This window comes from Carcharodon carcharias, chromosome 12 (assembly GCF_017639515.1).
Source record: "Carcharodon carcharias isolate sCarCar2 chromosome 12, sCarCar2.pri, whole genome shotgun sequence".
NCBI lineage: Eukaryota > Metazoa > Chordata > Chondrichthyes > Lamniformes > Lamnidae > Carcharodon > Carcharodon carcharias.
In genome coordinates, this window is record NC_054478.1 from 114,541,221 (window position 1) to 114,565,103 (window position 23,883).

General features: G+C 45.7%; 1 protein-coding gene across 1 annotated transcript in view; it reads left to right on the forward strand.

The window, feature by feature from the left end:
* LOC121284720 (protein unc-80 homolog) overlaps positions 1 to 23,883 on the forward strand; it is a 542,332-nt gene that overhangs the window by 95,756 nt on the left and 422,693 nt on the right. Inside the window, exons 8-10 of the mRNA XM_041200272.1 lie at positions 8,449 to 8,710; positions 16,112 to 16,246; positions 16,700 to 16,916. Of these exons, the coding sequence (XP_041056206.1) occupies positions 8,449 to 8,710; positions 16,112 to 16,246; positions 16,700 to 16,916 (614 nt within the window). The remainder of the gene's footprint in view (positions 1 to 8,448; positions 8,711 to 16,111; positions 16,247 to 16,699; positions 16,917 to 23,883) is intronic.

The following is a 23,883-nucleotide window of genomic DNA, read 5'->3' on the forward strand; positions in this document are numbered from 1 at the left end:
CAATAACACAAAAGCAAATGTAATTTAATGTTGTAACTCACATTGTGTTGAACAGAAAAAAAATGGTGTTGGTAGTCACACCATTAAGAAAAGAAAATCAAAATGGGGGAACAAAATATCGCCGGTGACCAGTCCCTCTTGTGCTTAAGGTGCTTTAAACTTATGTTTACGGATGCTTTGTCTAGATGCTCTCCGCTTGCTGGCACCAGCATTGGAGACAGCCTGCTCACTCTGCTGTCCTGTTGGCCTTCATGACCTTGGCAGTTGTCCCCTGGCCAGTGGAACCCGTGCTGACCCCAGGTGGGAGGGAGCAGCCATTGCCACAGCTGGCACCTCCACAGTCGCCGCAGCCTCATCAGATGCCACGGTCACTGGCAGAGGGGCGGAGGAGCTGCTGCTGTCATTCGGAGTGCCCCTAGAGGTGGCAGCAGAGACAGCAGGCGGCTCGCGTGCCAATGTGAGGTTGCTGCGGACCTCCCTGCTCACCATTGATAGATGGGCACCTAGCTGGGATACTGGGTGCCCCATCCATCTCACAGATGGGCACTGACCAGCTGAGGTCTTGCCTGTGAGGGTTTGCAGATCCAAGCACAACTCCAGGAACCCCATTTCTGTCCCTGGAGAAGCCTCTCCATGAGAGTTGCCACTCTCTCCATGGAGGGGTTATTGCGCTCAGCCATGAGGGTCAACACAGTGCTCATGCTCCATAGGGACTCCACCGCAATGGAGACCATGACATACATATCCTCTTGGATCTCTGCCAGATTATCCCGCACAAACCCGCCGGACGTTCAGCATTTGCTGCCGGATGGACGACTCCAGGGGCTCATCATCAGCCTTTCACTGAGCATCGTCCTGGTCTTCAGAGGTCCTCCAACTGCTGGTGCCCTGGGTGCTCTCTGCCTCCGCTTGCACCTCAAGTGAGTGTGAAGTGCCCTCACCAATGTGCACTGAGATACTAGTTGCTGAACTAATGCCCACCGAGGTGCCTGCTTCAGAGAGGGGGTGCGACGCAGGTGCTTGAGGAGCATGGTGGTCCTCCAGGGTCAGGGGTGGTCCTTAAGGGTCCGGAGAGTGAATGCCTGCTAGCGAATCTAAAAGGGAGAAGAAGAACATGTCCTTAAAGTCACCACACTGTTAATGTGCATGCCAGGCACCCTGGTGAGACAAAGGAGATCTGCATCATGGTGCCCTCGTCTTTCAATGATCAATGGGGTCTCCAGGTTAAAGGCTCACATCAATGAAGAGACTACACTAGAATGCTTACACAAGCCGAAATATTCACCTCAGTGCATTACATTCTTACCTTCACCTGACACCCCAGCCTCAGCACGACTGCTTGACTGAGGTGGTGGTGCCTCTCGAGCTCCAAGGCCTGCTACTCCTACCGGGAAAGGATGAGGAGGTGTGGGGGTCCTCCGCGAGTTCATGACCTCTCAATATTATTATGGGATGTCTTCTCCTAAAAGGACAGAGGGGCATTGATTAGTCCACTCTCTATCTGCAGTGCCATTGCAGCCTGGCCAACCCCAGCTGAGGAGCGCCTTGCAGGGCACATCTGGGTCGTGGCCCTTGAGGCACAAGGCACTCAGTCAAAGCAGCCAGGGCTCAGCCCCTTGGCCAGCTCCGGCGTGATTGACAGTTGGCACTCAGACACTAACACCCCTGAGCTCCACGGGAGGTGGGGAACGGTCAACCCAAAACAATTCAACACACTGATCCATGCTAACATGGTACTCACCGTTCCTGAGCGCAGCAGGTCATTGAAGCGCTTCCAGCACTGCAACCAGGTGCGCCACACCATGTCGTGGCTGCTCACCTGAGATGCCACCTCCTCCCTTGTCCTCTTTGTGAGGTGCAGTGGCCTCCTCCTTCCAACTCTGATGACAAGGGTGTCCCTTCTGGCAGCCATCTCCTTCAGGAGGCAGTGAGGCACTCATCGGAAAAATGGGGGGAGGGCCAAGAGCCAGCGCAACCTGTCCTCCAGTCATTTGCTGCCACACTCGAGCCTATCTTTACAAGTGCAGACGGATGTCCTTTCCTGGCAGCCTTTCTGGGGCTGTGTGGACCATTTTTAAACTGGCCACTGGGTCGCCTTTGGACCCAGTGGCCGAGCAGCCCCCGCCCCCCACTCGGCCCTTCCTGGCCAGTGATGAGCCACATTTCATGCTGGGCAGGCCTTAATTGGCCTGGCAGTGTGAAATTGCAGTCGGGCCCTGATCGCAGACAGCGGTCAGCTTCCCGATTGCTCCCGTCTGCCCCTGCTGAGCCTGCTCGACGAGGGCAAAATTCTGCCCTATATTCCCAAAATATTTTTTAAAAATCCATCTTCACGTAATATAGGAAGTGCAGGGACAAAGTAAAAAATGAAATCAAAGAGAGGGCATGACAAAAGATTAGCAAGTAAAGTTAAAGATAACCCAAAGATGTTTTACCAATACATTAATGCTAAAAGGTTAGTTAAGGAAAAAGTGAAGATGGAAACTTGTGTGTAGATGCAGAGGCTGTGGTAAGGGTTTTGAATGAATATTTTGTCTTCGTGTTTACAAAGGAAAGGTTGGACTTGGATATGGTAGTCCAGGAGGAGCACTGCGAGATATTGGACGGGATAGTCATAAAGAGAGAGGAAGTACTTGAGGGGTTGAAATCCTTGAAAGTTGACCAGGGCCAGATGGATTGTTTCCGAGGCTGCTGAAGGAAGTCAGGGAAGAGATAGCAGATGCTCTGAGGAAGATTTTCCAATCTTCACTGGATACAGGGGAGGTACCGGAGGACTGGAGAAATGCAAACGTAGTTCCATTGTTTAAAAAGGGATCAAAGGAAATGTCAAACAATTATAGGCCAGTTAGTCTTACATCGGTGGTGAGCAAATTAGTAGAACCAATCCTGAGAGAAAGGATTAACTGTCGTGTGGAAAGGCATGGACTAGTCAGGGATGGTCAGCATGGATTTGTTAAAGGAAGGTCTTGCGTCACAAATTTTATAGAATTCTTTGAGGAAGTGACAAGAAATGTTGATGAAGGTAGTGCAGAGGATGTTGTGTACATGGATTTTAGCAAGGCATTTGACAAGGTCCCACATGGCAGATTGGTCAGGAAAGTAAAAGCCCATGGGACTCAGGGTAATGTGGCAAACTGGATAAAAGGTTGGCTTTGTAACAGGAAACAAAGGGTCATGGTCGTTGGATGCCCTTGTGAATGGAAAGTTGTCTCAAGTAGTGTCCCACAGGGCTCGGTGTTGGGACCCTTGCTGTTTGTGTTATATATTAACGATTTGGACGTGAACGTGGAGGGCACAACTGGGAAATTTGCAGATGACACAAAGATTGGCCAAGTATTGGATAGTGTAGAGGATAGCCATAATCTCGAAAACAATATAGATGGGTTGGTGGAGTGGGTGGTAAAGTGGCAGGTGGATTTTAACATAGAGAAGTGTGAAGTCATACATTTAGGGAGGTCAGACAGTTACAGGGATTACAAAATAAATGGGAATATACTAAGAGGAGTAGATGAAGTGAGAGATCTTGGCATACAAGTACACAGGTCCCTGAAGGCAGCAGTTCAAGTAGACAAGGTTGTAAAGAAGGCATATGGAATGCTCTCCTTCATTAGCAGAGGTATAGAATATAAAAGTAAGGATATAATGTTGGAATTGTATAAAACACTGGTGAGGCCACAACTGGAGTATTGTGTGCAGTTCTGGCCACCACATTACAGGAAAGACATAATAGCTCTGATGAGAGTGCAGAGGAGGTTTACAAGAATGTTGCCAGGGTTAGAAAAGTGTAGCATGAGGAGAGATTGGATAGGTTGGGGTTATTTTCCTTAGAACAAAGGTGGCTGAGAGGTGACTTGAGTGAGGTGCACAAAATTACGAGGGGAATAGATAGAGTGGACAGGATAAAATCGTTTCCCCTGATGGAGAATTCTAGAACCGGGGGACATAGATTCAAAATAAGTGGCAGGTGTAGGGGGGACATGAGGAAGAACTTTTTTACGCAGAGGGTAGTGGGTGTCTGGAATTCGCTGCCCAAGTTGGTGGTAGAGGCAGAAACTTTAAACTCTTTTAAAAAGTACCTGGATCTGCACCTAAAGTGCTATTAGCTGCAGGGCTATGGGCCGGGTGCAGGAAAGTTGGATTAAAAAGGGCACCTGGTGTCCTCGGGCCGGCATGGAAAAGATGGGTCGTATGGTCTCCTTCTGTGCTGTAACTTTTCTATGGTTCTATAAGGAGAACAATTCAATTTTCTCCAGACAATTCACATAATTGTAACCCTTCACCACTGAAACCACTCCAGTAAATCAATTCCATACGCATTTGAATGTCTTCACATTCTCCCTGAAATGTGGTGCCTAGATTTAGGGAATACTTGCATTGGGGCTGTGATAGTATTCTATAGAAACTAGAAGCAGGAGTAGGCCATTCGGCCCTTCGAGCCCACTCCACCATTCATTATGATCATGGCTGATCATCCAACTCAATAGCCTATGTCGGTTTAGTGTCTTCAGGTTGTGCACCACTCAGCATTGGAGACTGAAGCAGTGCAATTTAGAGCATGGCACCAATGGGTAAGGGACTGCAGCAGCAAAGCAAAGAAATGCAGCCATTATGGGAGATTCAAGAATTAGGGGGAAAAACAGGAGTCTCGGTAACCATCATCATGAGTCCCGCAGGGCGTGGACCCCCTTGTCATCAGGGCAATGGAAATCACAGTGAGGGTGTAGAGTATTCTGCAGGGATATGGAAGTGAGCCAGAAGTAGTGGTACACACTGGTACCAACTGCATAGAGAAGACAGGTATTGAGGTCCAACTGTCAGGTTTTCAGGAACTAAGGAGGAAGTTAAAAAGTAGGACTTTGAAGGCAGTAATCTCTGGATTTGTCTCAGTGCCTCATGTGAATGAAAGTAAAAATAGGAAGATCAGGGACATCAAAGCTTGGCTTGACTTCAGTTTCTTAGGGTATTGGCCCCAGTTCTGGGAATGGATTGTGTTGTGATATCTCTTTAAGGGAGTATGTAAATGAGCAAATAACGAGGATGTAAGGCAGCATGTGACTAAGAGCTAGTAGTGGGTGTAGGAATTTCAGCTGTGCAGTCCTTGTGAGTAATAGTTGCTGACTGCATAAAGTAGATTTGTCTGCTGAGCCATTTACCTTCAAATAAGCCCTACCAATGTATAGTTTACCTGCCCTGGTGTGAGATTGGTGAGTTTGTGTAAAGCAGATATAGAAACACAACAGGTTGCACCTTAACAGGACTAGGACCAATGTCCTTGCAGTGAGGTTCAGTAGTCTGGTTGGGGAAGGTTTAAATTAAATTGGTAGGGAGGTAGGCACCAGCATAAAGAAGTAGAAAAGAGGAAGGTTCATAAAAGAATAAGTGTGTTGAATAGTACTAGAGAAGGAAATAATACCAAATTAGGTAGAAGTACCATTTAGGCCACAACTAGAGTATTGTGTCCAGTTCTGTTCACCACATTTTAGAAAGGATGTAAGGGTCCTTAAGAGGTTGCAGTGGGAATGGGACTGACTCGATTGCTCCGTAGAGAGCTGGCATGAGCTCGGTAGGCTAAGGTGCTTCCTTTTCTGCCAAAATGACTCTGTAACTTTAGCATAACTTCCCAAGCACCTCTACAATATCTACCCTTAATTTCCTCAGCATTCTAGAATCTACCCATCCAAACTGGGTAACGTACCATTTTTAAGTACCCCCAGTGCTTTTAGTATCTGCTCTTTGTTTTTTATCTGATCCAGTGTCCCAACAACTTCTTCATTTACTATAGCTTTAGCAAAGCCCTTTCCTTGGTAAACCCCAAAGCAAGGTATTTATTTCATATCTCAGCCTTCTGTCTCCACCAATAATCTCCAAAATTTGACCCTAATCTCATACACCTCTAACAATGGTTTTGCTGTTAATATATCTTTGAATGACATTTGGTTACATTTTTTGTTAGCTGCCAATCTATTCACATACTGTGCTACAAATGTGAGGTTTATATGATTGTTATGTCTCCGGATTGTGCCTTTAATTTAGGATAAAATGAAGGGGGTCATTTGATCTGTTCGGAAGCCTGACTAACAAGAGGCCTATGTGATGTGGCTGTTAAAAATTAAAGGGAGGCCTGGGTTGTTTTGCTGGAAAGGTATAAGATGCTCACATTTGGAGACAATGGTAGCAGCATCTATATTTACATTGGTTGGACTACTAGTTTCCTAAGTCCCGGGAAGGTGTTGAGAATTGTAAATAGTTTGCTCTAAACTGTCCAATTACTTCCAAGATAGAATAGAGTTTGGGTCTAAAGAATAGACAATCAGCACTTCTACCTGGATACAAGGTCCATATGGTTCATTTTGCCATGGACATGGTTTTTGAGAGGGGAAGGGTTTCTAAGATATATCTGAAAACTCTCAGACACAGGCAGTCTGCCAGGATATGGAAAAGAGAGAGCAGCTAGAGGCCGAATGTTTTTATGGCTCACCACGCAGGAATGCGGATGGGAACTCATGCTTGGATTGAAAAGACCAAATTCGCAAGGCTTTGAAACAAGGCTAGAAGATTCACCAAGCTTGTGCCAGAGAAAGAACCTCAGGAAAAATCCTCACCATGAGAGAGAGTTCTGTGGCTAAAAGTTACCACCCTGAGAAAGGAAAAGGACGGAAGTAAACCCTTGGGAGATAAGAATCACTTTGGCCTCCTTCCGGGAGAAGTGAATGTCTGCTTAAGGGACTGTGTAAAGTATACCTATGGAGTGGATTTTTTGGTTATTAAAAGTAAAAGAGGAAAGTTTTGTCCTGTAGTTTAAAGAATAAGTTTCCTACAACAATAATGTATAGTCAATGGTGCTTTTGGTTTGTTTGTTGCAGTAAAGTCTTAAAATATGAAATCTTATTGTGTCATTCTTTCAGCTATCAACTGGAAGTTCAGATTTCTTACTTTAAATTCATCGATCTCTATGCTGTCTCTTTGCCCCTATTGTTTCCTTTTTTCACTTCTATACTTCTTATATTCAGCCTGATTCTCTCATACATTATCAAACTGACATCAGCCACATGACCTCTTTTTTCTACTTCATCCAACTCTCTAACTCCTCCACCATCCAGAGAGTGTTGGCTTTGATTGTCCTCTCTTTCACCCTGGGGAATGTACCTAGACTATACCAAAACCTTCTCTTTCTAAAGGTCGCCCAATGCTCTCTGTCAGTCTTTGATTCCAATTTACCTGGGACAAATCCATTCTCAACCCATTAAAAAAAAACTAAAGAAGGGTTAATTTCAAAGTTAGATAATTTCCTGTCCTTCATAACTAATCTAAATCTTACAAAACTATGATCCTAGTTCCTAAGGTACTGTAATAATCTCCATATGCTCCACTTCATTCCCCAGGGATTGATCCAGCAATGCCTCGTTTCCTCACTGGGCAGGAAACACACTGATCAAGAAAGTTTTCCTGAACACACACACAAATTCCTCCTGCTCTCTGTCCTTAATGTAATCATTGTCCCCATTCAATTTTGGAGTGGCCAGCCTCCCTTTATCACTAATCTATAGTTCATGCACCTCTATAATTTCCCTGCAAATCTGGTATTCTATCTCTTTCCCACTATTTAGTGCTCTTCTAGTGTTTAAGTCCAACCAAATTGATTCTGTCTTGACCCCTCAAGAATGTTCTCTCTTTCTAACCCTGTAATATTTCATCAACTTGTTAACCACAATTGGTGCATTTACACACATCCACCCTATATCTAATTTAGACCTCTTTGTATTTCCTGTGATCCACCTGACTTTATTATTTCTATCTCTAGCTGTCTCCTCCAGGCCTCTGTACACATTTTTTCTACTTTTGTGAAAAAAAGGCTTTCATTTATATAGCATTTCATTTCATGCCTTACAGTCAATGAAATATTTTTTGAAATGTTGCCATTGTTGTAATGTATTAAACTCAGCAGCCAATATGCTCACAGCAAGCTTCCACAAATAGCAGTGTCATAATGCCCAGGTAATCTCTCTTTCTGATGTTGATTGTGGGATAACTATTCACCAGGCCTCATGGGGTAAATATTCAGCAGGTCATCAGGAACAACTTGCCTGTTGTTTGCCATGGAACTTTTGCATCCACCTGAGGGCAGACAGGGCCTCGGTTTAATATCTCATCTGAAAAATGGCATCTCCCACGGTGCAGTATTCCCTCAATATTGCCAACCTAGATTTTGTGCTCAAGTCCTGGAGTGGGAGTTGAACCCACAAACTTCTGACTCATCTTTGTTTCAATATAGAAAATGAATGTCAAAAGAGCGGTTGGAATTCATTGGTTATAAAATAATTGTTCTAGTCCATGGATTTGGATAAAATTTTCATAGATTCACATTAATGTGACAGTTATTTTGAATATGATTGTAAACAGTTTCTCTGACCGATTCTGTTTTCATAAAATACAATCTATCTGTTACAGAACTTCAATAACCATACCATTGAGTCAAAAGTCTCGGTATGCCACCTATTTTGATGTTGCAGTATTGCGCTGTCTTCTGCAGCCCCACTGGTCTGAAGAAGGTATCCACTGGGCACTGATGTATTATTTACAAAGACTTCGACAGATTCTGGAGGAGAAGCCTGATAGAGCCTTTGAACCTGAAATAACCCAATTACCCAGACCACGCAGTAGTTCCATGGTAGCTGTAGCTCCTTCACTGGTTAATACCCATAAAACACAGGTATGGAAAGATTTGCTTTCTAATGATTCAATTCCACATGAAGGTGGTTGTGTTACAAAAATAATTTTGTCAAATGCAATGACACAAAAGTTAATATTACTGAGTTAAAAAGACAAATAAATATTTTAAGTTGTCAGGTCGTGGCAAAATACTTACTGATTGATGTTGAAGTAGCTATTTACAAGGATAACCATAGCACATATATACACATTTGATTTATCACATGCAACCAGTTACAATACATCTCTTGTAGTAGTATTTATGTTCAGCAAGAAGTGACATCCAGCGCAAGTTTAAATTTTATTTAACATCCAAATTTCTTTTGGATTTCTTTCCCTTCTTAGACCAGTTCCACTGAGGTTCATGACTAATTTTAGGAGACTTACAGGATTGATAGAATACCCCATCAGCTGTACAAGAAGTCTACTTTGCTCTTTTATGGGGAATTGCACCATGATAGGTATATTGTGCACAGGTCCCACTCCTTCAGGATCATATGCATGAGCAATGATTGATTTTGCATCTTTCCTGAACAGGTTTTCTGTGATCACCTGAAGGCAACAGTTCATAACTATGTGGTTCTACAGTACGAGAAACCCATCTGTACCCTAACCTTATTTCATGTTTAAATCTATACATTAAATCCAGAATTTTTTGCTTTGGTGGAATCCTTATGTTTTCTCAGCAGCCAGAAGTCCTCTGTCTCTCTCTCCGCCCCCCACACACACACCTTAAACCAACTTATATTTCAACTCTTTCTTGGACTCGAACTCAAGTTCTGTCGAAGGGTCATGAGGACTCGAAACGTCTACTCTTTTATTCTCCGCTGATGCTGCCAGACCTGCTGAGTTTTTCCAGGTAATTCTGTTTTTGTTTTTGTTTTGGATTTCCAGCATCCGCAGTTTTTTTATTTTTAGCCAGAAGTCCTACTCACCCCAGTGACCCATTCCTGACTCCAGTCACTTTTCTGAGTGTTGTGGGTGGTGGCCGAGTTGGTACTACTGATAGATTTGATCCACAGACACTTCTTTTGTGGGAACTTTAACACCTATATTTTATTGATATTGATTGGGGGATAAACATCGGCCAGGATGTTGGGGAGAACTCCCCTTCTCTTCTTCGAAATCTTTTATGGCCAAAATGACTAGATCCACATCCAAAAACATCTCCAATAATTTCGCATTCCCTCAGTACTGCACTGGAGTGTCAGCCTAGATGATCCGGCAAGTCTCTTGTTCATGTTTCCTTGAGATATACTGCGGATCCAGTGCACCTTCAGTGGAGGGTTCTACCCTCTGTTTCAAAGAGCCATATGAATGGGGTGCATCACAGCTAAACTGAATTAATGCGTAGTTCTGTACATGGTACTTTCAATAGAAGTTCCTGGATAGCAATCTGGGCCAGGATATTACAGCCCCACCATGGCGTGTCTCCCCCACAGTTGATGAGGTGAGCCATTTCAATCTCCATTCAGTTTGACGGGGCCATAAAATCCTGGCCCTGAAGTGAAAATGCTGGATGATTTTTCTTTTCAATCTTGCATCTACCTGAGATACAAAAAAAAAATTGTTGATTATTAATCTTAACTGTGTCTTGCAAGTTTTTTCTGAGAACTGTTTTTACTGAATCAAAACTCCTTAGGCAATGTTAATCAATGCAAGAAGTAAGAGTTTAACTTCTTAAGAAACCGGAAATGCTACTGTAAATGTGCACCTATTTTGTCATACATAGCTGAAGATAGGACCATAGAAAAGTTACAGCACAGAAGGAGGCCATTCGGCCCATCTTGTCCATGCCAGCCAGAGGACCCCCAGGTGCCCTTTCTAATCCCACCTTCCTGCACCCGGCCCTTAGCCCTGCAGCTTACAGCACTTTAGATGCAGATCCTGGTGCTTTTTAAAAGAGTTTAAAGTTTCTGCCTCTACTACCAACTTGGAATTCCAGACACCCACTACCCTCTACATAAAAAAGTTCTTCCTCATGTACCCCCTACACTTTCTGCCACTTATCTTGAATCTATGTCCCCTGGTTCTAGAATTCTCCCATCAAGGGAATCAATTTTATCCTGTCCACTCTATCTGTTCCCTTTGTGATTTTATACACCTCAATCAAGTCACCTCTCAGCCACCTTTGTTCTAAGGAAAATAACCCCAACCTATCCAATCTCTCCTCGTAGCTACTCTTTTCTAACCCTGGCAACATTCTTGTAAACCTCCTCTGCACTCTCTCCAGAGCTATTACGTCCTTCCTGTAATGTGGTGACCAGAACTGCACACAATACTCCAGTTGTGGCCTCACCAGTGTTTTATACAATTCCACCATTATATCCTTACTTTTATATTCTATACCTCTGCCAATGAAGGCATTCCATATGCCTTCTTTACAACCTTGTCTACTTGAACTGCTGCCTTCAGGGACCTGTGTACTTGTACACCAAGATCTCTTACTTCATCTACCCCTCTTAGTATATTCCCATTTATTTTGTAATCCCTGTCACTGTTTGCCCTCCCTAAATGTATGACCTCACACTTCTCTATGTTAAAATCCATCTGCCACTTTACCACCAACTCCACCAACCTATCTGTTTCATTTTGGAGATTATGGCTATCCTCTACACTATCCACTACTTGACCAATCTTTGTGTCATCTGCATATTTCCCATTCGTGCCCCCACGTTCACGTCCAAATCATTAATATATAATACAGTTAAAGTCCCAACACCGAGCCCTGTGGAACACCACTTGAGACAACGTTCCATTTGCAAGGGCATCCATTGACCATGACCCTTTGTTTCCTGTTACAAAGCCAACCTTTTATCCAGTTTGCCACATTACCCTGAATCCCATGGGCTTTTACTTTCCTGACCAATCTGCCATGTGGGACCTTGTCAAATGCCTTGCTAAAATTCATATACACAACCATCTACTGCACTACCTTAGATAAAAACAAAAAACTGTGGATGCTGGAAATCCAAAACAAAAACAGAATTACCTGGAAAAACTCAGCAGGTCTGGCAGCATCGGTGGAGAAGAAAAGAGTTGATGTTTCGAGTCCTCGTGACCCTTCCACAGAACTGAGCGAATATAAGGAGAGGGGTGAAATATAAGCTGGTTTAAGGTGGGGGGGGTGGGGGGGAGGGAGAGATGTTGGGGGGAGTGGTGTTGTTGTAGGGACAAGCAAGCAGTGATAGGAGCAGATAATCATAAGATGTCACAGACAAAAGAACACAGAGGTGTTGAAGGTGTATTATCTAAACGAATGTGCTAATTAAGAATGGATGGTAGGGGACTCAAGGTACAGCTCTAGTGGGGGTGGGGTGGAAAGACTAGTGGGTCATGAAAGATTTATAAATAATGCAAATAGGTGGGAAAAGAGAAATCTATATACATTATTGGAAAGAAACAAAAGGAAGGGGGAAGAAACAGAAAGGGGTTACGGATGGAGGAGGGAGTTAAAGATCTAAAGTTGTTGAATTCAATATTCAGCCCGGAAGGCTGTAAAGTGCCTAATCGGAAGATGAGGTGCTGTTCCTCCAGTTTGCGTTGGGCTTCACTGGAACAATGCAGCAAGCCAAGGACGGACATGTGGGCAAGAGAGCAGGGTGGAGTGTTAAAATGGCAAGCGACAGGGAGGTTTGGGTCATTCTTACGGACAGACCGCAGGTGTTCTGCAAAAACGGCATGACATTAGTCATCTCAATTTCTCTGCTCCTCTCACCCATTCTAATCTGTCTCTCTCTGAACTCACTGCACTCCGTTCTCTCAGGTCCAACCCCAACATTGTCATCAAACCCGCTGACAAGGGTGGTGCTGTTGTTGTCTGGCGCACTGACCTCTACCTCGCCGAGGCTGAGCGTTAACTTGTAGACACTTCCTCCTACCTCTCCCTGGACCATGACCCCACCACTGACCATCAAGCCATTGTTTCCAGGACTGTCACTGACCTCATCTCCTCTGGAGATCTTCCTCCCACAACTTCCAACCTGATAGTTGCCCAACCTCGGATGGCCCGCTTCTACCTCCTACCCAAAATCCACAAACAGAACTGTCCCGGTAGACCGATTGTGTCAGCCTGCTCCTGCCCCACGGAACTCATTTCGCGTTATCTTGACTCCCTTCTCTCTCTCCTTGTCCAGTCCCTTCCCACCTACATACGTGATTCCTCTGACACCTTACATCACATCAACAATTTCCAGTTCCCTGGCCCCAACCTCTTCCCCTTCACCATGGACGTCCAATCCCTCTACACCACCATCCCCCACTGGGATGGTCTGAGGGCCCTTAGCTTCTTCCTCGAACAGAGGCCCGAACAATCCCCATCCACCACGACTCTCTTCCATCTGGCTGAACTTGTTCTCACTTTCTCCTTTAACTCCTCTCACTTCCTCCAAATAAAAGGTGTGGCTATGGGTACCCGCATGGGCCCCAGCTATGCCTGTCTCTTTATGGGGTATGTGGAACATTCCTTGTTCCAGTCCTACTCCGGCTCCCTCCCACAACTCTTTCTCCAGTACATCGATGATTACTTCGGTGCTGCCTCATGCTCTCGTTGGGACTTGGAAAAATTTATTAATTTTGCTTCCAATCTCCACCCCTCCATCATTTTCACATGGTCCATCTCTGACACTTCCCTTCCCTTCCTTGACCTCTCTGTCTCAATCTCTGGTGATAGACTGTCCACCAATATCCATTACAAACCTATCGACTCCCACAGCTACCGCAACTACAGCTCCTCACACCCCACTTCCTGCAAGGATTCCATCCCGTTCTCTCAGTTCCTTCGCCTCTGTTCTGAGGATTCTACCTTCAGAAACAGTTCCTTTGACATGTCCTCCTTCTTCCTTAACTGAGGTTTTCCACCCATGGTGGTTGACAGGGCCCTCAACCATGTCCGGCCCATCTCCCGCGCATCCGCCCTCACGCCTTCTCCTCCCTCCCAGAAACATGATAGGATCCCCCTTGTCCTCACTTATCACCCCACCAGCCTCCGCATTCAAAGGATCATTCTCTGCCATTTCCGCCAATTCCAGCATGATGCCACCACCAAACACATCTTCCGTTCATCCCCCTGGCAGCATTCCATAGGGTTCGTTCCCTCCGGGACACCCTGGTCCACTCCTCCATCACCCCTACTCCTCAACCCCCACCTATGGCCCCTCCCCATGCCCACGCAAAAGATGCAACACCTGCCTCTTCACTTCCTCTCTCCTCACCATCCAAGGGCCCAAACACTCCTTTCAAGTGATGCAGCCTTTCACTTGCATTTCCCCCAACTTAGTCTACTGCATTCGTTGCTCCCAATGCAGTCTCCTCTACATTGGAGAAACCAAATGTAAACTGGGCGATCGCTTTGCAGAACACCTGCGGTCTGTCCGCAAGAATGACCCAAACCTCCCTGTCGCTTGCCATTTGAACACTCCACCCTGCTCTCTTGCCCACATGTCTGTCCTTGGTTTGCTGCATTGTTCCAGTGAAGCCCAACACAAACTGGAGGAACAGCACCTCATCTTCCAACTAGGCACTTTACAGCCTTCCGGACTGAATATTGAATTCAACAACTTTAGATCTTGAACACCTCCTCCATCCCCACCCCCTTTCTGTTTCTTCCCCCTTCATTTTGTTTTTTTCCAATAATTTATATAGATTTTTCTTTTCCCACCTATTTCCATTATTTTTAAATCTTTCTAGTCTTTCTACCCCACCCCCACTAGAGCTGTACCTTGAGTGCCCTACCATCCATTCTTAATTAGCACATTCATTTAGATAATATCACCACCTTCAACACCTCTTTGTTCTTTTGTCTGTGACATCTTTTGATTATCTGCTCCTATCACTGCTGTCTTGTCCTTACAACCATACTCCCCCCCCTCCCCCCCCAAAACACCTTAAACCAGCTTATATTTCACCTCTCTCCTTATATTCGCTCAGTTCTGTGGAAGGGTCATGAGGACTCGATACGTCAACTCTTTTCTTTACTGCTGATGCTGCCAGACCTGCTGAGTTTTTCCAGGTAATTCTGTTTTTGTATTGCACTACCTCCATCAACTCATCTTGTCACTTCCTCAAAGAATTCAATCAAATTTGTGAGGCAAGACCTTCCTTTAATAAATCCATGCTGACCATCCCTGACTAGTCCATGCCTTTCCTTATGACAGTTAATCCTAAATCTCAGGATTAATTCTACTAATTTGCTCACTACCGATGTAAGACTAACTGGCCTATAATTGTTTGGCATTTCCTTTGATTCCTTTTTAAACAATGGAACTACGTTTACATTTCTCCAGTCCTCCGGTACTTCCCCTGTATCTAGTGAAGATTGGAAAATCTTCCTCCTCCCTGACTTACTTCAGCAGTCTCGGAAACAATCCATCTGGCCCTGGTGACTTATCAACTTTCAAAGCTTTCAACCCTTTTGAGTACTTCATCTCTCTTTATAACTATCTGGTCCAATATCTTGCAGTGTTCCTCCTGGACTACTCTATGTACATCCTCCCTTTCCTTTGTAAATACAGAGACAAAATATTCATCTAAAACCCTTCCTACAGCCTCTGCATCTACACACAAGTTTCCATCTTCATCTCTGATAGGTCCCACTTTTTCCTTAACTAACCTTTTAGCATTAACGTATTGGTAAAACATCTTTGGGTTATCTTTCACTTTAGTTGCTAATCTTTTTTCATGCCCTCTCTTTGAATTCCTTATTTCCTTTTTTACTTCGTCCCTGCACTCCCTATATTCATCTAGGCTATCTGCAGTGCTTAGTTCTTTGTGCCTATCGTATGCTTTCTTTATCTGTTTGATTTTCCCCTGTATTCCTCTAGACAACCAGGGAGTCCTAGATTTCGCAGTACCACTCTTATTTTTGTAGGAGACATGTCTACTTTGTACAATTAGGATCTCGCTTTTTAGTGCTTCCCATGGTTTTCCACTGTTTTATCTTCCAGCAGTGCTGTCCAGTCCACCTCAGCCAAGTCCCTTCTCATTTCTGCAAAATTTGCCTTCCCCCAGTTCAAGACTTTTACTCCTGTCTTATCTCTGTCCTTTTCCATGGTAATGCTAAATCTAACTGAATTGTGATGTAATATCAAGATGTAATATCATGCTGTAGGATTTGGAGAAAAGGTTTGTGTGACACAAACTGTTTGGCTAGTGACATATTCAGTTGGCCTTGCATTTTGGTGTTGGTGTGCATTGTAATTTCTTCATTTGCTTTGCCTCACTGAATGTTGTATAAAATTAGTGGAAAAGAAAATTGGGTGAGGGGTAAAATTGGCTGCTGATTCACAGTTGCTCACTTTGCAGTGACCAATTTTGCCCACACACATGAATAAGTAAAGAGATTTTTAAAAAGTATTTTCGTGAAAATGTTTGACTCATTCTTTGTTTATACTGTTTTTGCAAGGATCTTACGATGAAATGCAACGAAGAGGAAAAATCCGTTAGTTCTGAAACTTTTTCCAAGGTGTCCGTGACGAACCTGAGACGACAGGCAGTTCCAGACCTTTCTACTGATTTAGGAATGAACATCTTCAAAAAGGTGAAGAAATATTTTGTAAATATTTATTAGGCCAGACAAAAATGCATTTTAAAAGCAATACTACTTATTTCCATTCACACATATCATTGGTATTTACTCTTTATGTTCCTATACTTTGTTACACTCTTCAGAACAGGACCATCAATACATAAGAAATGATGCTGAGCGGCAATAGCTACGTCAAATCAGTATTAATTTAAATTACTGGAGTATTGCGATTTTTTATTGGTTTAATATTTGTTCATGAAGACATAAACCTTCCTTATTCCATAAGATTTCCTTATCATAGTTACTTTAACTAACGTGAATAAATTAGTTAATGCATGTGTTAAAGTAATCATACACTCAGAAATCAAGCTACTGCAGCCTAAATGTTAATGCGAAAAATGAGTTTGTGACCTATGTCAAACGTATTATTGAATAATAAAATTGATGACCTTACTGGTGTACAAGTTCAAGAGTCGCAAAGAAGAGCGTGAACGCAAAGGCTCAATCCCGTTCCATCACCCGGGTAAAAAGAGGCAGCGACGCATGGGAATGCCATTTCTTCTTCATGAGGATCATTTAGATGTATCACCAACACGAAGTACATTTTCATTTGGGAGCTTTTCTGGAACTGGAGAAGAAAGGCGTGGTTTAGAGCGAGGGGGATGGCAAGCTACAATACTGGGTGAGCCAAAAATAGTAAATGTAGTTGCTTAACGTAACTGTCACGTGTCTAGTTCTTTTGCATTTCAGTTTCCTCTGTAAAACATTTTTTTTTAAATGATTACAGTCAATACATAAATCAATACAGTCACAGGACTAGATTTTATGGTTTCTAGCGGGGCAAGGGAGGTGGAATGGAAAGTGCACGCTTCTGCTCCCGCCATTTCAGCAGTTTGAATCAAGCATCGCTGGCCAATTAGTGGTTGACTAGCAGGAATTCCAGCCAATTCGCGTTGCAGAGGGGGGCTCCGTCCCCAATTTGGGCATCTAGGGTGAGATTCCGGTGGGAAAGAGATTAGGCCATGAGCAACAAGTCGGTACATGACCTCTCACTATCCTTAATTTTTATGTCAGCCAGAGGTGAAAGTAAGGATGTGCTGGCACAGCGTACCGGTAAGGAAGTGGCCGAAGCATTGAGTACACATGTAATGTATGCGAGTTAATGTTGCTCTTCGCTGTGCTGCTCCTGTAGCCTTATACGAAAACTCACATGCCAAGGCCAATTAAAGACCAGTCGACCCTTCACAGCTCATCGTTTACATCATTTATTTCCCCAACTGTTTTTCCGCCCTGCATTGTAATTGCCGTTTATGTGGTACAGATTAAAATCTACCCACGATATTTCCACCGGATGCTCCTTTGTACTGTGAAATAATTGCAGCTCAAGAATTAAAGTTCCTGCGTGAAATTTTTCCATTCACTAACGCAGGAAACAATTCTCATTTATTCAAGACGGAGGAAATTTAATTTAATTCCTTTGAGATCCTACTCTCCACATCTTCAACGGTGGCTATAACCCATTTTTAAAATTTATTTAGGGTATGTGGGCGTCACTGACTGAACCTGTTTGTGGAAGGGGTGCCAATCAAGCAGGCTGCTTTGTCCTGCATGGTGTTGAGCTTCTTGATTGTTGTTGGAGCTGCACTCATCCAGGCAAGTGGAGAGAATTCCATCACACCCCTGATTTGTGCCTTGTAGATGGTGGACAGTCTTTGGGGACTCCAGACCCACAGCAATGTGGTTGACTCTTAAAATGCCCTCTGACCAAGCATTAAATGCTGGCCCAATCAGCAACGCCCACATCCCGTGGACGAATAAAAAAAAGTTACAAACCTACAACGTATGAGCAGGAGTAGGCCTGACCTCGAGCCTGAACTGCTATTCAATAAGATCATGGCTGATTTGTTTGTTTTTCGAGTTCTATATTCCCATTTACCCACAATAACCTTTGATTCCCTTGCCTAACAATATTCAATGAGCTGGCTTCCACTGCCTTCTGAGACAGGGAGTTTCAAAGTCGCACAACCCTCAGAGAAAAAAATTCTACTTATCTCCATCCTATAGTGGCAATCACTGATTTTAAAATAGTTCTGAACTCACCCGCAAGAGGAAACATGCTTTCCACGTCCTTGTCCAGACCATTCGGGATTTTATATACTTCAATCAAGTCACCCCTCACTCTTCTAAACTCCAATGGGAGCAAGCCCAGCCTGTCCAACCTATCCTCCTAAGATAGTCCACTCACTCCAGGTATCATTCTGGTAAACCTCCTTTGAACTGCCTCCAACGTATTTACATCCCTCCTTAAATAAGGAGACCAAAACGACACACAGTATTTGAGATGTGGTCTCACTAATGCCCTGCATAAATGAAGCATAACATCCTTTATGTTCAATTCCTCACATAATAAAGGATAGCATTCCATTAACCTTCTTGCTTACTTGCTATTCCTGCATGCTAACTTTTTGTGACTCATGCATGAAAACACTTAGATCTCTCTGTATCTCGGAATTCTGCAGTCACCCTCCATTTAAGTACTGCGTTGCTTTTTTATTCTTCCTGCCGAAGTGAACAACTTCACATTTTCACACATTATACTCCATCTGTTAAATATTTGTATGCTCACTTAACAGGTGAATCATCCCAGGTTTTCACGCCATATTGTCCCAAACCCACCTCATTATTTATGCATTCCTGGGAAGCACGTCGTTTCCTTGGTGGGCGGGTTCTTATTCGTCCGCTCGCCGTCACCTCACTGCTATTATCACACCAGGGGCCATATTTAAAGTCCAGCGTGTGACACCTCTGTGCTTCCAGCACATGACTGCTGCAGGGAAGATGTCCATGAAAGACAAAAAGACTGCAACACCCAGGTTTAGCAATGTGCCACTTTTGGATGCAGTGTAGTCCCGTCAGGATGTCCCCTACTCCCCCTCTGGCCACAGGATGGCAGTGGCATGACCAACCAGGCTTGGGAGGCAGTGGCAGCAGTGGTCAGCGACAATGCCCTTCAAAAGAAGGCAGCCAAACAGTGCCACAAGAGGATGAATGATCCCCTCCATTCCACCAGGGTAAGTCACTCTTCTTATCACTCTCAACTCACTCTCAAGTCCATCACACATCCACAGGGATCTCACTCACTGCCAGTTCAAGAGACATCACCATTCACCCTCTCATACTCACCGTCATTGTCCTCATCCTATCCATGGGACCACTCACCACCCACACATGCCAGACATACTTATCTGGCCTGGCAGGCATCCTGCTTATACCCTTTCCATCTCTATTCATGCAGGACAAGCTGGCACACCACAAGAGGGAGAGGTTGCACACGGGTGGAGGAATGCCTGAAATCAAGGTCCTCGCAGACTTGAAACAGAACCTTCCAGCTGGCCAGTGATGATCAGGACTGTTCCTGTGCGACGGTGAAGTCGGTGGTGCTCGCCCAAATGAGGATCCCGCAATGAAACATCCATCAGACAACCCTATTGTGAGTGGTGTGACCCGTTTCACAGGCCACTGCCATGCACTAATTATCTCCCCTTGCTTTCGCAAGCACATTTGGGAAACAGTCGAAGGAGTCCACCACCCAGGGTCTCCAATCAAGTCCCGAGGAAATCACTGAAGAAGAATCTGGAGGCACCCTCCTTGAAGTCCCGTCACAGCACAGCGCTCACCCACATCCTCCACCAGTGCACAGAAATACACCTCGATGGGATGTGGCTTTACAATTGCCTCAGGATCACAATCTGGTGAGCACACCGCACTTTCTGATCTGTAGCAGGTGCAGGCAGGGACTTCCCAGGTGTCCGGCACTCAGAGGACTGCTGGAGGCCAGAAATCTGCTGAGTACGAGTCATGTCAGGAGCCTCTGGGCTCGGTCATGTCACAGTTGCTGGACTGCAAAGGTGAGCTCGGGAACATCAGGAAGGGATGTCCGCTGCACTAGTCAGATTGTGAAGCACAATGGAGGAATCTGTCCGCCTTCACTCAGGGTGAGTGCTGACATGCCAATGCATTGAGCTAACACTGGTAGACCTTGGTCTACGACTTGGTCCTGGACTGCCACGCAGGCTCAACTGATAGCTGGACTCCAACAGTGTACACGAGAGGGGTGCCAGGCAGCTCCATCTTACTCAAGCCACCCCTTCTCAAGGAGTCAGCCTGGGGCCCCTTGAGCACCCACAGGGAGGGGGATCAGCAGGTGCACACCCTGGGGCTATCCATTCAGGTCACTCTGGGAGTGTCGGGCCCATCCAAATCCCTTCTTCTTGTGACCTCAGCAGCTCCAGCTCCACAGGCCAAGGAGGGTGCCATTGTCACATTTCAGGGCCCTGATGGCAGGGCGGGTCCCGCCAAGTCTTGGCCTTCCAGAGGACACCTGCCAAGGTCACCATAACGCATTGCAGGCAGCCTCCACCTCTGCTGTGGATGTCCGGGGAGCATCAAGGCAAGGTTAAGAAAGTTAAGAATTAGTTGCACAGTCGGTGCATGGGTTCTAATCACTTGTACATACTGCTTACTATTGTTAAACTCCCAAGAATGTCTCCCTGCCTATGGATCCTTGTTCTGATGAGCAGTGTTCTTGTCACTCAGATGTGAAATCTTTCTGCACAAGATAAAGGCAGCTGTCTCAGTCCAGAGATTCTTCCCTGTGCTTTGTGCAGCCTTCAGACCAAAGTGATAGTCAGGCCTCACACTCACTGGACACATTAGTGATGCCTTGATGGCACCTTGATGGTGCTTGACATTGCTGCCAGAAAATAGTGGGTAGACGTCACAGAATTCCGTCATTCTCGGTATGCTCTCAGCACTTTTAAAGGTGGGGCTGGCCCCCATCTGTGACCAGTGATGCTGTGCTCCTAAAGTGGTCAGGTGCTGACTCGAAAAAAGGATCAGATGCTTATAAAGTTTCATGGCTACATTTCTATGATATGACCCTGATCACAGAGCGCAAGCGAGTTGCCATCAGCCAGACATTCTCAGAGGCTATGTGAAGATCTATGGAGTGCCCTCACTGCATGTCGATATCATCCTCCTGCAGTCAAGCGACTATTAGGGCCTCCTCTGCACCTCCATGACAGGAGCATTATCACAGAGGGTATGCACGTTGCTACAAGCCAGACTGAACTCAAATATTCACAGATGCAATGTGAGGATATATGGGATCACCTAACTGCATGTCATCATCATTCTCCACAAATCTAGCAGCTGTGACTGCCTCCCTAGCGCACCTGCCTTGTCTAGCCAATGCAATAGCCTCATCCCATAAACATCACCTTCGAGGAACTCCTCGCCCTCATCCCCATCCTCCTCATTGGAGGAGATTTCCAGCTCCTCCATCTCCTCAGCCAGCTCCTCTCCCTGTTGCAGCTCCAGGCTGTAAAGGCCGCAGCAGACAATGACAATGGCACCCTCTGTGGATTATAATGTAAGGCTCCACCAGACTGGTCCAGGTACCAGAACCTCATCTTCAGACCCGATGGTCTGGTCCACCAAGTTGAGATGCAGCATTAGCCTCTTTGTGCCGTCGCTGTGCTGCAATCTGAGGCCATCACACTGATGTTGTCAGCCACATCCTCTGCAGGTGGCCTTTGTCCCTGAGAAGCCATCCCTGCAGCTTCTGTGGCACCTGGAAGACTCTAGGAATCTGTGGACCACTGAGGATATAGTAGTTGTGCACACTCCCTGGAAAACAAGCGCAGACCTGCAGGATGCGTTTCTGGCAGTCTCACACTGGCAGCATCTTCAGCGAGTGGAACGCCTTGCAGTTGATGTAGTTCATCACGTGTTGACACGGAGACCTGAGCGCAACGTGAGTGCAGCCACACCCTGCACCTGTGGGAAACCCAAGATCTGGGCAAATCCAATCGCATCATGGCTCTCCTGGTCCCGAACAAAATGCACAAAGTTGTGTGCCCTTGAGAAGATGGCACCCATGATCTCATGGATGCATTTGTGGTGGAGGTTTGTGATATCCCACAGGGGTCACCTGTGGAGCCCTGAAAGGTGCCACTGGGATGGAAATTAAGCGCCATGGTCACTTTCATGGCAATTGGCAGTGGATCCCTTCTAGTCCCAGTGATGCCAAATCCTGCAGCAGCTGGCAGATGTGACTGACCAGTTCTCAAGACATGCGCAGCCTTCTTCAACACTAGCTCTCGGTCGTCTGCAGCAATGAAAGACAGCGTCAGTAGACCCTGGCTGTCGCTAGGTGCTGACCAGTGATGACACACTGTGGCTCTTCGGCAGCGTGTGCAGGTGTGCCAGCCGCCCCTTCTTCCAGAGATTGCTGCTCCTGCCTCTGTGTAGCCCGGAGTCTCAGTTGCTCTCTCCTCCATCTGCTCTCTGTAGGCCATCAGGCAAACAGCTAGTTAACCTGGCTGCATGATCTTAATGTACTCGTCCTGCATGATGGAAGAGAGACATATAGTTAGCATGGGTGTACTAAGAACCTGTCCTGGTTAAATGTGAAGGCCCCTTAATGCTTCCTGGAGAGAATGCTGGCCACCACTTGGATAGCCAGAGATTAGTGCGCTGCATGGCTGCCCAAAACTCCACCCACCACCACCCCAGTCCACCCATTCCATTGGCGGCAGCTTTGCCCATTGGACTGCATACAGTGCTCTCTGCCTGTGGCACAGGCATTCTCCTAACACGCACTGCAAGGCTACACTGTTAGCTTGAACCATGGGGGAGACTGATCCAAAACAGGATGATGACATTGCAGGGGGCTGAGAGCACCTCCAGCAGTGGCTGCTCCATGGCCAGATTTAGCAAGGAGATTGTACAAAGTTTGCCATCGTCCAATTGTTCTGCAGTCCACTAAAATGCTTATGACATTCCAGTCTGTGCCGGAGTGGGAGGGGAGTGGAATGCTTAGGAGCACTTGGTGGCACTTTGATGCCTCTGCGTTGCTTGATTGGGCAGATAAACTCGACTCCAATCATTTTCATTTCCACCTCTCCATCATTTTCACATGGTCCATCATTGACACTTCCCTCCACTTCCTTGACCTCTGTCTCAATTTGTGCTGATAGACTGTCCAACAATATACATTACAAGCCTATCATCAACTCCCACAGCTACCTTGACTACAGCTCCTCACACCCTGCTTCCTGTAAGGACTCCATCCCATTCTCTCAGTTCTTTCTCTTACATCGCATCTGTTCCGATATTGCCAATTTCCAAAACAGTTGTTTCTGACATGTCTTCTTTCACCAAGGTTTTCCACCCACGGTGGTTGACAGGGCCCTCAGCTGTGTCCGGCCCATCTCCCACACATCCGCCCTCACCTTCCTCTCCCTCCCCGAACCATGATAGGGAACCCCTTGTCCTCACTTATCACCCCACCAGCCTCCGCATTCAAAGGATCATTCTCCGCCATTTCCGCTAATTCCAGCATGATGTCACCACCAAACACATCTTCCCTTCACCCCCTTGGCGGTATTCCACAGGGAGCATTCCCTCTGGGACACCCTGGTCCACTCCTCCATCACCCCCTACACCTCAAGCCCCTCCCACGACACCTTCCCATGCAACCGCAGAAGGTCCAACACCTGCCCCTTTACTTCCCCCCTCCTACTGTCCTAGGGCCCAAACACTCCTTTCAGGTGAAGCAGCATTTCACTTGCACTTCCATCAATTTA